Source organism: Anguilla rostrata, chromosome 15 (genome assembly GCF_018555375.3).
Source record: "Anguilla rostrata isolate EN2019 chromosome 15, ASM1855537v3, whole genome shotgun sequence".
NCBI classification, from domain to species: domain Eukaryota; kingdom Metazoa; phylum Chordata; class Actinopteri; order Anguilliformes; family Anguillidae; genus Anguilla; species Anguilla rostrata.
This window is the reverse complement of record NC_057947.1, coordinates 1,548,694-1,561,710: the sequence shown is the minus strand read 5'-3', so window position 1 is coordinate 1,561,710 and position 13,017 is coordinate 1,548,694. Positions and strand designations below refer to the sequence as shown.

General features: G+C 43.2%; 2 protein-coding genes and 1 long non-coding RNA gene across 19 annotated transcripts in view; 1 reads left to right on the top strand and 2 right to left on the bottom strand.

The window, feature by feature from the left end:
• LOC135240540 (ribonuclease inhibitor-like) overlaps nt 1-9,198 on the bottom strand; it is a 34,636-nt gene extending 25,438 nt beyond the window's left edge. For both annotated transcript variants that reach the window (XM_064310141.1, XM_064310142.1), the window contains exons 1-2: nt 9,010-9,198; nt 418-678 (exon numbers count right to left, since the gene is read on the bottom strand). In XM_064310141.1, coding sequence (XP_064166211.1) covers nt 418-536 — 119 coding nt within the window. In that variant the 5' untranslated portion in view covers nt 537-678; nt 9,010-9,198. The remainder of the gene's footprint in view (nt 1-417; nt 679-9,009) is intronic.
• The window catches only part of LOC135240548 (uncharacterized), a 225,593-nt gene that overhangs the window by 188,334 nt on the left and 24,242 nt on the right, over nt 1-13,017 (top strand). The gene's annotated exons all lie outside the window — the stretch shown is intronic.
• Nucleotides 1-13,017, bottom strand: part of LOC135240533 (NACHT, LRR and PYD domains-containing protein 3-like) — a 241,755-nt gene that overhangs the window by 212,706 nt on the left and 16,032 nt on the right. The gene's annotated exons all lie outside the window — the stretch shown is intronic.

The following is a 13,017-nucleotide window of genomic DNA, read 5'->3' as shown; positions in this document are numbered from 1 at the left end:
AAGAGAGTGGGGTAAATGTATGGATTTCATTAAAGTTCATAGCAGGTAGTGAATAATGGAGATGGATGTAGACTTCAATGTGTGACAAACCTGAAACATTTTACTATACAGGCGGTCAATCCTTTACCATGTCAATCAGACACTCAGCATCCAGTCATCACCTGTGACCTGATACTACAGACTCCACTGAAACCTTACATTCTGCTCAGGAACCACAAACCTGGCAACCCTCAAATGGTTTTATCCTGCTTTTATTTGCTTGTTGTGATAGAGGAGTAAGGTATATATGGGCAAAGAAAGAATGCTGGTGGACAGAGGAGTAAACTGAGAGAGAAAGAGGTTTTTAACATTTCACTGAATAGAACCATAATCACAAATTCTATTAGTTAAGGTCACACAGTACACAGCACTACTCACTCCAGTCTCTGTAGTTTACAGTTTGGACTCCTCAGTCCAGCACAGAGCAGTTCCACTCCTGAATCTCCCAGGTTATTGTAGCTGAGGTCCAGTCTCTGTAGTTTACAGTTTTGACTCATCAGTCCAGCACAGAGCAGCTTCACTCCTGAATCTCCCAGGTTATTGTAGCTAAGGTTCAGATCTCTCAGGGGTGAGTTTGATGACTGGAGAGCTGAGGCCACAATATCATAGGACTTCTCTGGGAGGTCACAGTTGTTCAGTCTGCAAAGAAGAGTTCATACATTCAAGTAAAGAAGAATTATTGGCACTCTTTATTAAAATGAGCACAAATGATTGTATAAAAGAAACATTTAAACATAATGATTTAAATTTTCTGCTCAAACATTTGTAGAAACTGCTTACTTTCACTTCAATAAAACATAGGATAAAAATAGTATTTTTCTCAAAAACATAGGGTTCAAAATTATTGGCACCCCAAAAGAATATTTAAAAAAAAAAAAAACAAACAAAGTGGCATCTAATGAAATTCGATTAAAAAAAATTGATCTCAGTCCCCCGGAACTGTTTGCTGCCTTTCACCATTTCCTGTTTCACTGGGGTACAAATATGAGGTTGCACACATGTAAAATCCCTTTGTCATCCATCACTATGGGCTAAGGGATCAGCTGAGCCCCTGTGCTGAGGCCATCTCAGGACCCCCTGGTGCTGCACACTGCTAAGGGATCAGTGGGCAGGGAGTGGGGGATCCCCGATACTCCCAGAGAGAGCAGGGCAGCAATGCAGTACTGTATGACAGGGGAACATCTGCACATTGTGTTTATAAATTAAAATACAGGAATAAGCAGTGAGCAGGCTGTATGGGCCCAGCGGCAGTTTATATTGAGATTAAAGCTCAGACAGCAGTGTATTTAAAACTCCAGGAGGCACTGTCGGGCAAGCAACAATTAAGTAAAAATATGTTTATTTTCTGAATCCAGTGCTTCAGTCAATGTCCTTGTTAAAATGTTCAGCTTACTGAACACAAGTGGTATTGCATGCTAAAACCCCTCACTTAACCTACATATAAAATATATTTAACATGATTTAATTTAACAAGTATTACTGAAGATGACAATCATGAATTTGATCATTGATAGGTCAGTCAACAGTAACCTGGTGGAATCAACTGACAAACCAAAACAAACTCTGTATCAGGTCTACTTCTAAGCTACAAAACAAAACAGAAGACATCAAACAAGATTGCATTTAAACTTAAGATCAAACAGAACCGGATCTTTGTTCATTCTGTAGCCACACTGGGCCTCTGGCCTTGTAAATAGCTTTGTCTTCTGGTTTGTCTCTCCTGAGAGAAACTCTGCAGGAGGTGGGACCCATAGATCGCCTGCCTAGATTAGGGTATCAGAGTGGCGTAAAGGACGTTTCCTTTAATGTTCGTGGAGGGGAGGGTAGGGTAGGGAGCATTCTTCAAGCAATATTGCATCCACTGTTTCTCTCTCTGAGGCCATAATCTAAACACTTTATATTTGACTTACTGTAGATAAGTTAATTGCTAATTTTGCCCTCCCGCCCAACTACCGTGTCTGTCAGGTTGTGGTCTGAAGAACAAATCATCGCTGCAGACCCATCGCCCCATCCCACAGATGGACCATTTCAGAGCAGCCAGCAGCTCAGGGGCTGCAGTCTTGTCAGAGGCAGTTCATGAAAATGATAGGTGTTGTGTAGTAATACTCATTTGAGCACCTTGGGGCAATACAAAAGGGCTCTCTATGCATTTTTTGTTTTGTTTCTTTCCTCCTGATTCGTCGCTGAGCTCACTGAAAGTCAGTCATCTAGCAGTAAAAATTGAGCAGCCGAGACTAATGCCAATGATGTCACAAACTAGCTTGTTCCAAGATGGCAGCACCCTCATTTTAGCTTTTTTCCTGGCAAATACGGATCAATTTCAGATTTGAATGCAGGGCCATATCTTATTTAAGGTAAAAAGCAAACAAATCAGAGCCACATATAATATAATATAATAATATAATAGTTAATATAATAAAAACAGTTCATGTAATAACTTTGTCCTCTTTCATGTAATAACTGCCGGTTATCATGTAATAACTGCCAGCCACTAGAACTGTCTGCATCAATCGACATGGTCGACCAAAACTACTCCTCTCCACCTTGGCTGAGATGGGCATTTCTGGGAGTGCCCCAGGTCATACCAGGTCACCTGGATGAGGTCTGCCTCTGCTCCTCATCCCCTTGCTACAGGAGTCCCACAGGGATCTGTACTGGAGCCTCTGCTGTTTTCCATTCAGATCAAATCTCTTGGTTCAGTTATTAATTCACACGGCTTCTCTTATCACTGTTATGCTGATGATACATAAATCTTCTTCTCTGTCCCTCCCTCGACTATACTGGTCAATGAGAGACAACAATACTGAGCTTCTGTTCATCCCCTACAAGACATCCCTACTACAGGAGCTCTCAATCACTGTCTATGGCATTACAGTGATTGCCTTTCACTCTGCAACAAGCCTGGGGGTGGTCCAGGATGACCAGGTAGACCTCAAGGAGCACATCAAGGCAAAATCATGGTCCTGCAGATTCCTCCTGTACAACATCAAGAGTATTCGAACATACCTGACCACGCGCTCCACCCAGCTACTTGTCCAGAGTATGGTGACCTCCCGTCTTGACTCCTGCAACTCCTTCCTTGCAAGCCTGCCAGCTTGTGCCATACAGCCACTACAGATGATTCAGAATGTGGCTGCCCTGCTGAGGTCAATCCACTGGCTACCAATCATCACCAGGATCAGGTTCAAGTCCTTACCACACCTACACTGCAGCCAAAAGGACAGCGCCCGCCTACCTACGGGACATGATTCAATCCTACAAGCCAGCTCGACCACTCCACTCTTCTACAGCAGGGCGACTTGCACTCTCTGCTATCCGGGTGAATGGTTCTCACTCGTCCCTAGCACAAAGCTTCTCCACCCTAGCTCCCCAGTGGTGGAACAAACTCCCTGTTCCTCTACAAACTCAGTCGTTGCCCATCTTCTGCCGTAGTCTGAAGATGAATCACCTCAGTCTGTACCTGGACTAACTATCACTACTCTGCAGGGTACTCCCAACTAGGATCACTTATCACTTGTACCCTTCTACCTTATTCCTGTAGCACTTTCATGTTACACATGCACCTCCAACCAGCACTCATAATGCATCTGTATCATTATCTTGATGTTGTAGCTCAGTGTCTTGCCTCCTAGTTTGACGTAACATTACTTTCTGACCTAGCCTATGCTTACTGCGTAGACTGAACTTACTGTGTTCATGGCTATGAATAACTGTTACATAATGAGTATTGTACCTTCTAGTTTGACATAACATTACTTTCTGACCTAGTCTACGCTTACTGCGTGAACTGGACTTACTGTGTTCATGGCTATGAATAACTGTCACATAATGAGTATTGTACCTTATCAGACCTGTGTTTAGTAGTTGTTCCAATGACCTTCGATATGCATTAATTGTATGTTTCTTTGGATAAAGGTGACAGACAAATAAATGTAATGTAAATGTAATAGTTAATGCAATAAAATATTTAATGGTTAACGTAATAAGTTTTGCCAGATAATGTAATAACTTATAACACAGTTTTTTGATGAATAATTTTATACTTCAACCGTTAATGTAATAGCATTTTAAAATTCCAGTCTTCCATTATACCAACTGTACTTACTTAAAAAGAATCGGAAGGCTCATAAAGATATAGAAATACTACAACACGAACCCTAATAGACACACGAACATCAGACCAGGGATAAACGTTTTTTTAATTTAAAATACTGTTATCATTTTATTGAAAATATAAGGAGTGCTAGATGGCTGGGCTTTGCACTTTTGGAGTTATTCAAAGTTATTCCAAGTTATTCCGTCTGGGAAAGCATGCCATGAATATATGAAAACGATTTAAGTAATATAAAGGTTTTAAAAGGTATGTACACACACGTGGGGGAGGGGAGGTTAGGGTCTCACACTCTGGCAGTGATGAGGGCACTGCACACACCTGGACAGGCATGCAAGTGTAGCTCCTCGAACACGGAAAACAGGCTTAGATAGAGCCATGTAGCGGGGAGCTAACATATACTCGCTAAGCTAAGAAAAGCAGCGTGGGTAGCTATAAGCACTAATGAGCTAGCGTGGGTGGCTAGCTGTCCTGTTCTGCGTTAGCGTGTGCAGGAAGAAGGCAGGGAACCCGATATGGTAAAAAAGCTCACAAGCAAGGGCAGCAAGCTAGCAACAAGTGGAGCTTATCAGCACTGACCCAAATTCTCATGCCCAGTGGAGGCGGATTTGAGGATATGTTCTCCTGCGGACAGTATAGTGATGAGGTTCTTGTGAGACACAAGCTCGAGGCTGTGAGTGGAGTATAGGATGTACACAAGGAGCCAATGTTAACCAAGGAGTGTTAGTGCTGCAGTGTCTTGTGTGCTGTTCCAGGAGGGCGGGAGCCTCCTTTAGCATTGGACACACTACTGTCTGTCAGAGCCAGACTTGGTGAAATTGGATGCTCGTGTGGAGGTCATTACCAGATATAATTCCTCCAAGGTGGATCTCTCCACTCTATGTGTCAGAGAACCGGGGTTACGTCAGTAACCTGAAGTATTCAGGTAACACCCTGACTGGGTTACTCACTGGGCATATTGTAACTTTCACTTTCAGGATGTGCAGTTTCTCTAGAACAGCTACAAAAATCAAGCAAATATTATTTAATAAAATAATAATACAGGTCTTGGTCATGCCCTGGGATATTTATACAGTCTAACTACTAGGGCTGTGCCATATCGTATCGTCCATGATATATCGGTACAATTCCTCCCCACGATAAGAATTTGTCATCCCGCGATATTGACGATATAGTTGATGACGCGTTTGGCCATCTTACCATCTCACACGTAGAACGAGAACAAGCATGGCATTTGTTCCACCACCTCAAGGAAAAGCACCGATCAGAATATGAGGAAAGCCAGAAGTTACGCGAGGAGAAAGCAAAAACAAGTAACGTTAAGCAAACTCCTTTAATTCAGAAGGGTATTGTCAGCGCGTTTGCCAGTGGCACTCCCTATGATAAAAAAGTAAGCGCTGGAACGAACTGACGGAGGCAGTGGCATTTTGCTAAGCCAAAGACATGTTGCCAATCCAAACTGTTGACAAGGAGGGATTCAGGCTAATGATCCAGAAAATGGACCGTAGATACAACATTCCGTCAAGAAAATATTTTTCAAAATCGGCCGTGCCAGCTATGAGTGTCGCGGTAGGTTACAAACAACGCTGTCTACAGTGGAGTTTTATGCCTCAACCACAGGCATGTGGAGTAGCCGAGTGATGGAGTCATACATTAGCCTCACGGTCCACTACATAACCAGCGACTGGAGATTGAACAGCTCTTGCCTCGAGACAAGTTTTTTCCCAGATGACCACAGTCATATAACTATCCTTTTTGAAAAGTAATACATTACAATAAAGATATTAAAACATACAGGCATGTGGCACAGACATAAGAGGTAATTATATATGTATGTATTGTGTGTTTAACATTATTTAACATTATGATGAAATTAATATTTAACTGAACTCTCATTCATTGTTTTATTGCAGAGAGAAGCATGAGGGATGCCAGGATTGACAAAGCTGTGGGAGTTTGTAAAAAGGTCGCCAGTGCATTCTCATACAGCTGGAAAAGGCAGCGGGCACTCAAAGATGCTCAAGAAGAAACTGGCTGCCCTCAGCATAAACTGGTGACAGAATCTCCAACACGATGGGGATCAAGGCAAAAGATGATTCAGCGACTGCTTGAACAAGAAAAGGCCCTCACACAAGTCTTAGCTGCTGATAGGTCAACCAGGCATCTGGTGCCTACATGGCAGGACATTGATGTCCTTGATTCTGTGAGCAAGGCACTAGGGCCTCTCCTTGATTTCACAGATGCTCTCTGCTGAGAATTATGTCACTGTGTCATGCTTGAAGCCTGTTCTTCAGCTATTCAACAGTGAGCTGCTACAGGGGAAAGAGGAAGACACAGATCTCACCAAGACAATTCAATACTGGACTATCTGAACACCAAGTACAAGGAGCCAGAGATTGAGAAACTGATCAACATGGCAACAATGCTTGATCCATGCTTCCGCATTCAGCATGAGTCAAGAAGAGATCCTGGTCATCAAAGCCAGAGTAGTCAGAGAGGTAGAATCCCTTTCTGTCATGCCAAGTGACACTGCTGCCCCTGAAAAATCACCTGGATCTACAGGACAAGTCCAAAGTGTATCTAAGAGGCAGAGGAAGAGCCTTGGAAGCTTTTTAAGAAAACAGCAGCTGAGCTGACGAGCCTTTCTGACACAGAACGATCAGTGGTTTGACAAAAAAGTAGTTGTGTATCCCTGCCACAAGTACAGCCTCAGAGAGGCTATTCAGTTCTTGGGGAAATATAGTAACATTGCAACGGTCTGCTCTGAAACCAGCCACAGTTAATATGCTAGTCTTCTTAACCAAAAATCTTCAGCTGTGATGTCCTGTTCTCTTTTTGATAGCTACCTCTTCCTGAATCACATGGTTTAGTAGTATATGTGTGATAACTTGCACTACCTAATTTGTGGCATGTTCCAGCCAAAACCTCATTTCCACATAAGTTATTTTATTTACAATTTCAGAGTATATCAGTGTTTACATTTTCATTGAACTTGTATTTTATTTGTTAATTTGTTGTTAATTTATCAGGTTGTTTTTGCACTGTTTTGTAGTTTTGTATCCTAACTGAAGACATGTTTGGGATTGTTACTTTTTGATTTGCTGTTTGCACTATTATACAACTATTTGTGCCATGACAGTACTACAGAGGTCGTATAAGTGTTTATGTTTTCATTTGTTGTATGTAGTTTATGATTAAAGTCAGAATCGGTGTTTACATTTCAAACTTGTGCTTGATTTGAATCATTATTGTGTTTATATACTGTTTTGATGTTTTGCAGCATAGTTTAAGACTTCTTAAGTTTTCACTATTTAAACATTATTTGCACTTTTACAGAAGAAAAGTATTTTTACAACATTTCCATTTGTTTTTCCTGGGGTTAGATTATGAATCCTGCGAGTATTGTTGTTTGCATTTTCACTGGAATTTTAATTTGTGAATAAAATTCATATTCTATTTTTTAGCCTACTAAATTGGTGTAGTTTAGTATTTGATGATGGTCAGGATTAAGTTTTACTTTTTTGGATCAATTTTGTGTTTGCACAGCTCTCAAGACTGTATGCTGATGTGACTTGTGGCCAAAAGATAGCGTTGAATGGTACTATTTTCATATCATCATTTATATTGATACCATGAAGTATCGTGATATAGTTTTAAGTCTATATTGCCCACCCCTACTCACTACCCAGATAAGCCTTAATTTGCTTGATCCCTGGGATAGTGAGTTTTGGCACTTACATCTGCTGATTTTACAGGTTAAGTTGCTCCTTCAGGGCAGAAGTCTATGAATCACAAGATTCCTGGATGAGCGGTACATTTACCTCCTATGACTGATGGTCTTTATGTCAGAGAACACTTACAGCATCAACTGGAATTACACTGCGCTGCCATCTAGTGGCTATTTGAGAACACCACAACTGATTATTGCCACTATTACTGCTGGTAGACACCAGATTTTAAAAAGCATGGTGTGTTTTGAAAATTCCACACATCATGTTTAATTCACTAATTATTGCATTGCATTTAATTATCATTGTAACAAAGATAATAATAATGATAATAAAAGCCTGATGTATTAGGTCATTTTTTTCTTTTAAAACTCCTTATCAACACGTTTGGTAGACCTTGTGGAGTAATAAAAACCGCACAAAAAATTTAATAAGTCGGGACACTTGAGAGAATACTATACTACTACTATTCTAATATTATTAGAATACTTATCTAAGGAAAAAGAACTCCTGTAAATGATGTTATTTACATCATTTACCATGATGTACACCAAGATGTACACACATACCCTGACGCCGAGTTAATGCCAGGCTTTACCAGCAGAATAAAATACCATTTTATTCACAATCCCTTCAGAAACACCACAATCCTGCAGCACACACAGGTGTGTGATGAAGGAGAAAACTCACCTTCATCAAAAGGTCAGTGTGTGAAAGAGAGTGGGGTAAATGTATGGATTTCATTAGAGTTCATAGCAGGTAGTGAATAATGGAGATGGATGTAGACTGAATTGTGTGACAGACCTGAAACATTTTACTATACAGGCGGTCAATCTTTTACCATGTCAATCAGACACTCAGCATCCAGTCATCACCTGTGACCTGATACTACAGACTCCACTGAAACCTTACATTCTGCTCAGGAACCACAAACCTGGCAACCCTCAAAAGGTTTTATCCTGCTTTTATTTACTAATGTGATAGAGGAGTAAGGTATATATGGGCAAAGAAAGAATGCTGGTGGACAGAGGAGTAAACTGAGAGAGAAAGAGGGTTTTAATATTTCACTGAATAGATCCATAATCACAAATTCAATTTAGTTAAGATCACACAGTACACAGCACTACTCACCCCAGTTTCTGTAGTTTACAGTTTGGACTCCTCAGTCCAGCACAGAGCAGTTCCACTCCTGAATCTCGCAGGAAGTTGTAGCCGAGATCCAGATCTCTCAGGGGTGAGTTTGATGACTGGAGAGCTGAGGCCACAATATCACAGCCCTTCTTTGTGAGGTAACAGTTGTTCAGTCTGCAAAGAAGAGTTCATATATTATAGTATCATTATATTAGGTATACATGAAGCATGTATCTAATATGGGAAATGTGCCAATGACAGTGTTCAGCGATGAAGAGTGAAATTGAGGATTTTAAGGTTGATGATGCTCTGAGGAAGATGTCTGTGCTACACTCTCCAACTGCAGTATTTTGGACCTGAAAGTTAAACATCCTGTTGGACTGAACTCTACAGATGTAATTCTGACCCAAATGTCCCCTTTTTTATACTCTAAGTTCTCTGAATTGGGGCAAAGGGCTCATCTACCTTTTCTACTACCTACTGTCATTGTTCTGTCTTTTTGTTTCTATTTTTCCTTTTTGGGCCGCCAGTTGGCGGCACTTCTCAGTTTTTGTATTTCTGTTCATTCCCTCATTGGTTTCCAGTGTTAATTGTATTATTGTTTTCCATTATTGTCTTGTTATTTAATCATCGTCCCCACCTGCCTCTTGTTATCCCTTCCCTCTCGTTGGATTATGTATTGAGTTCACATGTGTCTTGTCTATTTTAGTTGTTTGTCCCCTTGACTTGGGTGCTGGTTCCTTGTGTTTGTTTCCGACTTGTGTGTTTCTGAATACGTTTAATTTGTGTTTCTGACTTTGTTTCTGCCTGTGGTTCTATATGTCTTTCTGCCTTTTGTGTATATGCCTGCGTGTTCCACCTGCCTGTATTCTGCCTGCCTGTGTTCTGTTCTGTGTTTTTTTAGTTCTTAAGAATTTTTGAGTTTGTTTTTTGCCCACCGTGGCCTTTTCTGTTCCCTGTTTGTGCGCCCTTTTTTGTAGTAAAGTCTTTTATGCCCCTTTACCTCTTGAGTTCCTGTGTTATTTTTCCACTCCGCGTCTGGGTCCTACCTTCCCGAACGTGACACCTACCTTTGATCTGTTCTCTGGGCTTAACCCTCCCATCCCATACTAGACGTGCAGCTGCCATCTATCAGAGTGGACGGTGAGTTAGTTTTCAGTGCTGTAGGATGTATGGCCACCACCAAAAGTAAAGATTTAAAAGGCAAGACACATTTTTCAGAGTGGACATTGACTTTGCTTATTTCCTTTTGGTCTTCTGTGACAAACTTCCCACAGCACTGCAAACTAACACACAGCTAAAGGCAGATTCACGGTAACAGGAAGTAATGCACATGCTCATATATATGTACTGTGGTGTGGGCCTCTGGAGCCCCGCCCCTCCCTGCCATCAGCCACCACTCAGCTCCACTTCACCTGTGTCTCACCGGCCAGCCTGCAGCACCATGGACAGCACCGGAGGGACAGGGCTGAGTTTCAGCACCTCCACTCCACACTCAGACCTGGACAGCGCCGGAGGGACAGGGCTGAGTTTCAGCACCTCCACTCCGCACTCAGACCTGGACCTGAGATACAGTCAGGCCACCAGCAGCATACCAGTGCTTTTTCCACACCACTTTCCCCTTTGCCTGAGTAGCTGCTGGCCCTATCTAGGCCTCATGGTCTCACTTCAGGGGTATGCTGGCTTTCCCCTCACTGATCGACTAACAGAGTCTCTGATTCTCGTTTATTTTATTTTTTTGTGCCAGACTCGGACGTGCCCCTCCCCGTGGCCTGAATTTTGGACCCACCTGCACTTCCCTAGCACTTTTGCTTTCCCCAACATTTGAGTAGCCTGATCTCTCTCTTTGAGTAGTCTTTCATCTCGTCTTTCGTGTTTCACTTTTCCTGTCTTCATTCATTGCGATACCGCTGTCACAATAAAAGTCCTCAACAGGCATGTTGCCAGCACTATCTGCCTCGTCTGTGCCTCGTTCCCATCGCATACATTATGGATGTGATAAAAGTTTATTAAAGGATATGAAAGATATGGAATTGCAGGTATCTGTAAGTGGGTGGAAAATCACAACCTGTACCTGTACCACATGCCATATAAATGATTTGCAAATGTAGCACACAATGCAAATGATGCAAACTATGCAGACTACACAGAAGTATAAAACAGTCCTTAGAAGGACCATCACTGTAAACCCTTGCAGGCGGACATGCAACACATACAGGAATGATATATTCAGTCATTAGGGCACACCAGTAGTACAATGCCCCTTATTTACTGTCAGGATAATTACCATGCAGCACCCCTGTCCCTGTAGGGTGGGGGGGGGGGGGGGTCTCCTGGGGATGGCGGTAGGTACTAGAGTTTTGGTCAGGTCAGACTTTATTTTGTCAAATGTAAACTAGTGTGGATTGTGGGAGATGTTCTCTGGATAACATTTAAGGGAAGCTCAAACAATTCATTATCCAAAGTCCGTTCTTAAAAAGAATTTTTGGTATGCATCACAATTTCTTTGTGTTCCGTTTCTTTATCTTACAATCTCTTCAGGTGCATGTCCTTTCCTCTCTTATAGCATAGTGTCCAGTCCATCTTGCCACGTCTGGTAAATAGATTGATTGCCTCTTAACACTGTTAAAGCTTTCTATTCATGGTTATTGGCAACTCTCATATTTTGTAATATGATAAAGTACTCTTTCTCCTACAGCGCATCCAAAGTACGTGGCTTACTTATGTCAGGGTTCTGTGTCTTCCCCCTGTGTTGTTTCTCTGTTGGGCTGCCAGATGGCGGTACCTTGGTTTTGTGTTCTGTTAATTGTTTTATTGGTTCTCATTATTCAATTATTAGTTGTGTTTTGTCTCGTGTTCCCCTCCCTCTCTGTGGCTTGATTGTTCATCGTGCCCTCCTGTGTCTCGTCTGTGTCTTTCTATTTAAGTCTCCCTCTCCCCGACTCAGGCGCTGGAATCTTTTGCTTTGCTTTGGTTTGCTACCTGCCTGTCTGTTTCAGTGACCTGTTTGTTCCTGCCTGTTTCCCGTTTACCTGTTTGCCTGCCTGTGCCCTACCTGCCCTGTTTTCCCTCGTTTTTGGATTTTGTATTTTTGTGTTCTTGTGAATTTTTGAGGTTTTTTGTTGTTTGTAAATTTCGCCCTGCGAAGCTCTTTGTTCCGTGTTTTAGTTTATTAAAGTCTTGTTTTCCCCATTTTTGGACTTTCGGTTTTTTACTCTGCGTTTGGGTCCATTCCCGCACCCTCTCGTGACAGAAGATTCCAGCCAGATCTGGACCCAGCAGAGTTTTTTTTTTTTCTTCCCCCTTTTTCCTCCTCGGGGTTTTTGTTTTGTGCTGGCCATGCCGCCAGTGTTGAGCAAGCCGGTGGTGGCTGGGGAGGCCTCCGGCCTGGGTCCTGCCGTTGGGCAGGCTCCCCTGTCCAGTAGACAGTGGGCGGAAAGGCTGTTCGAGACATGCCAGGGGTCGCGCCCTTTCCTGGACTACGTGGGTGAGTTCCGTGCCGTGGCCGCTAAGGCCAACCTGCCCCAGTCAATCGTGTGCCAGCTTTTCAAAGACAACATGAGGGACCCCCTCCACGGCGGGCTCATGTATTCTGGTGTGGACAAGTGCGGGGACTTCGAAGTCCTGTTCGCTACGGCCCTGCACTGGGACGAGTACCTCCGGGGGGTTGCAGAGATGCCCCCTCTGGTAGAGAGGAACTCGTCGCCTAGCGAACCGGAGCTCGCCGTCCCGCCGGAGCCGCCCGCCCTGCCAGTTGTCCCTCCGCAGGAGTTGTCTGCTCAGCCCCGCATCCCGGAGAAGCCTCACGCTTCTCCCTGCGCCCAGGAGAGTTCTCCTGCCCAGCTGGGTTCCCTACGGCTGGGGTCCACGTTCCTGTCTCCGGCTCAGCCGGGTTCCCTGCAGCTGGGGTCCGTGTCCCTGTCTCCTGCCCAGCCCAGACAGCCAAGCCCTGCTCGGCCCGCCGTCCCTCTGCAGGAGCCGCCTGCTCTGCCTGTTCCGCAGGGTCCG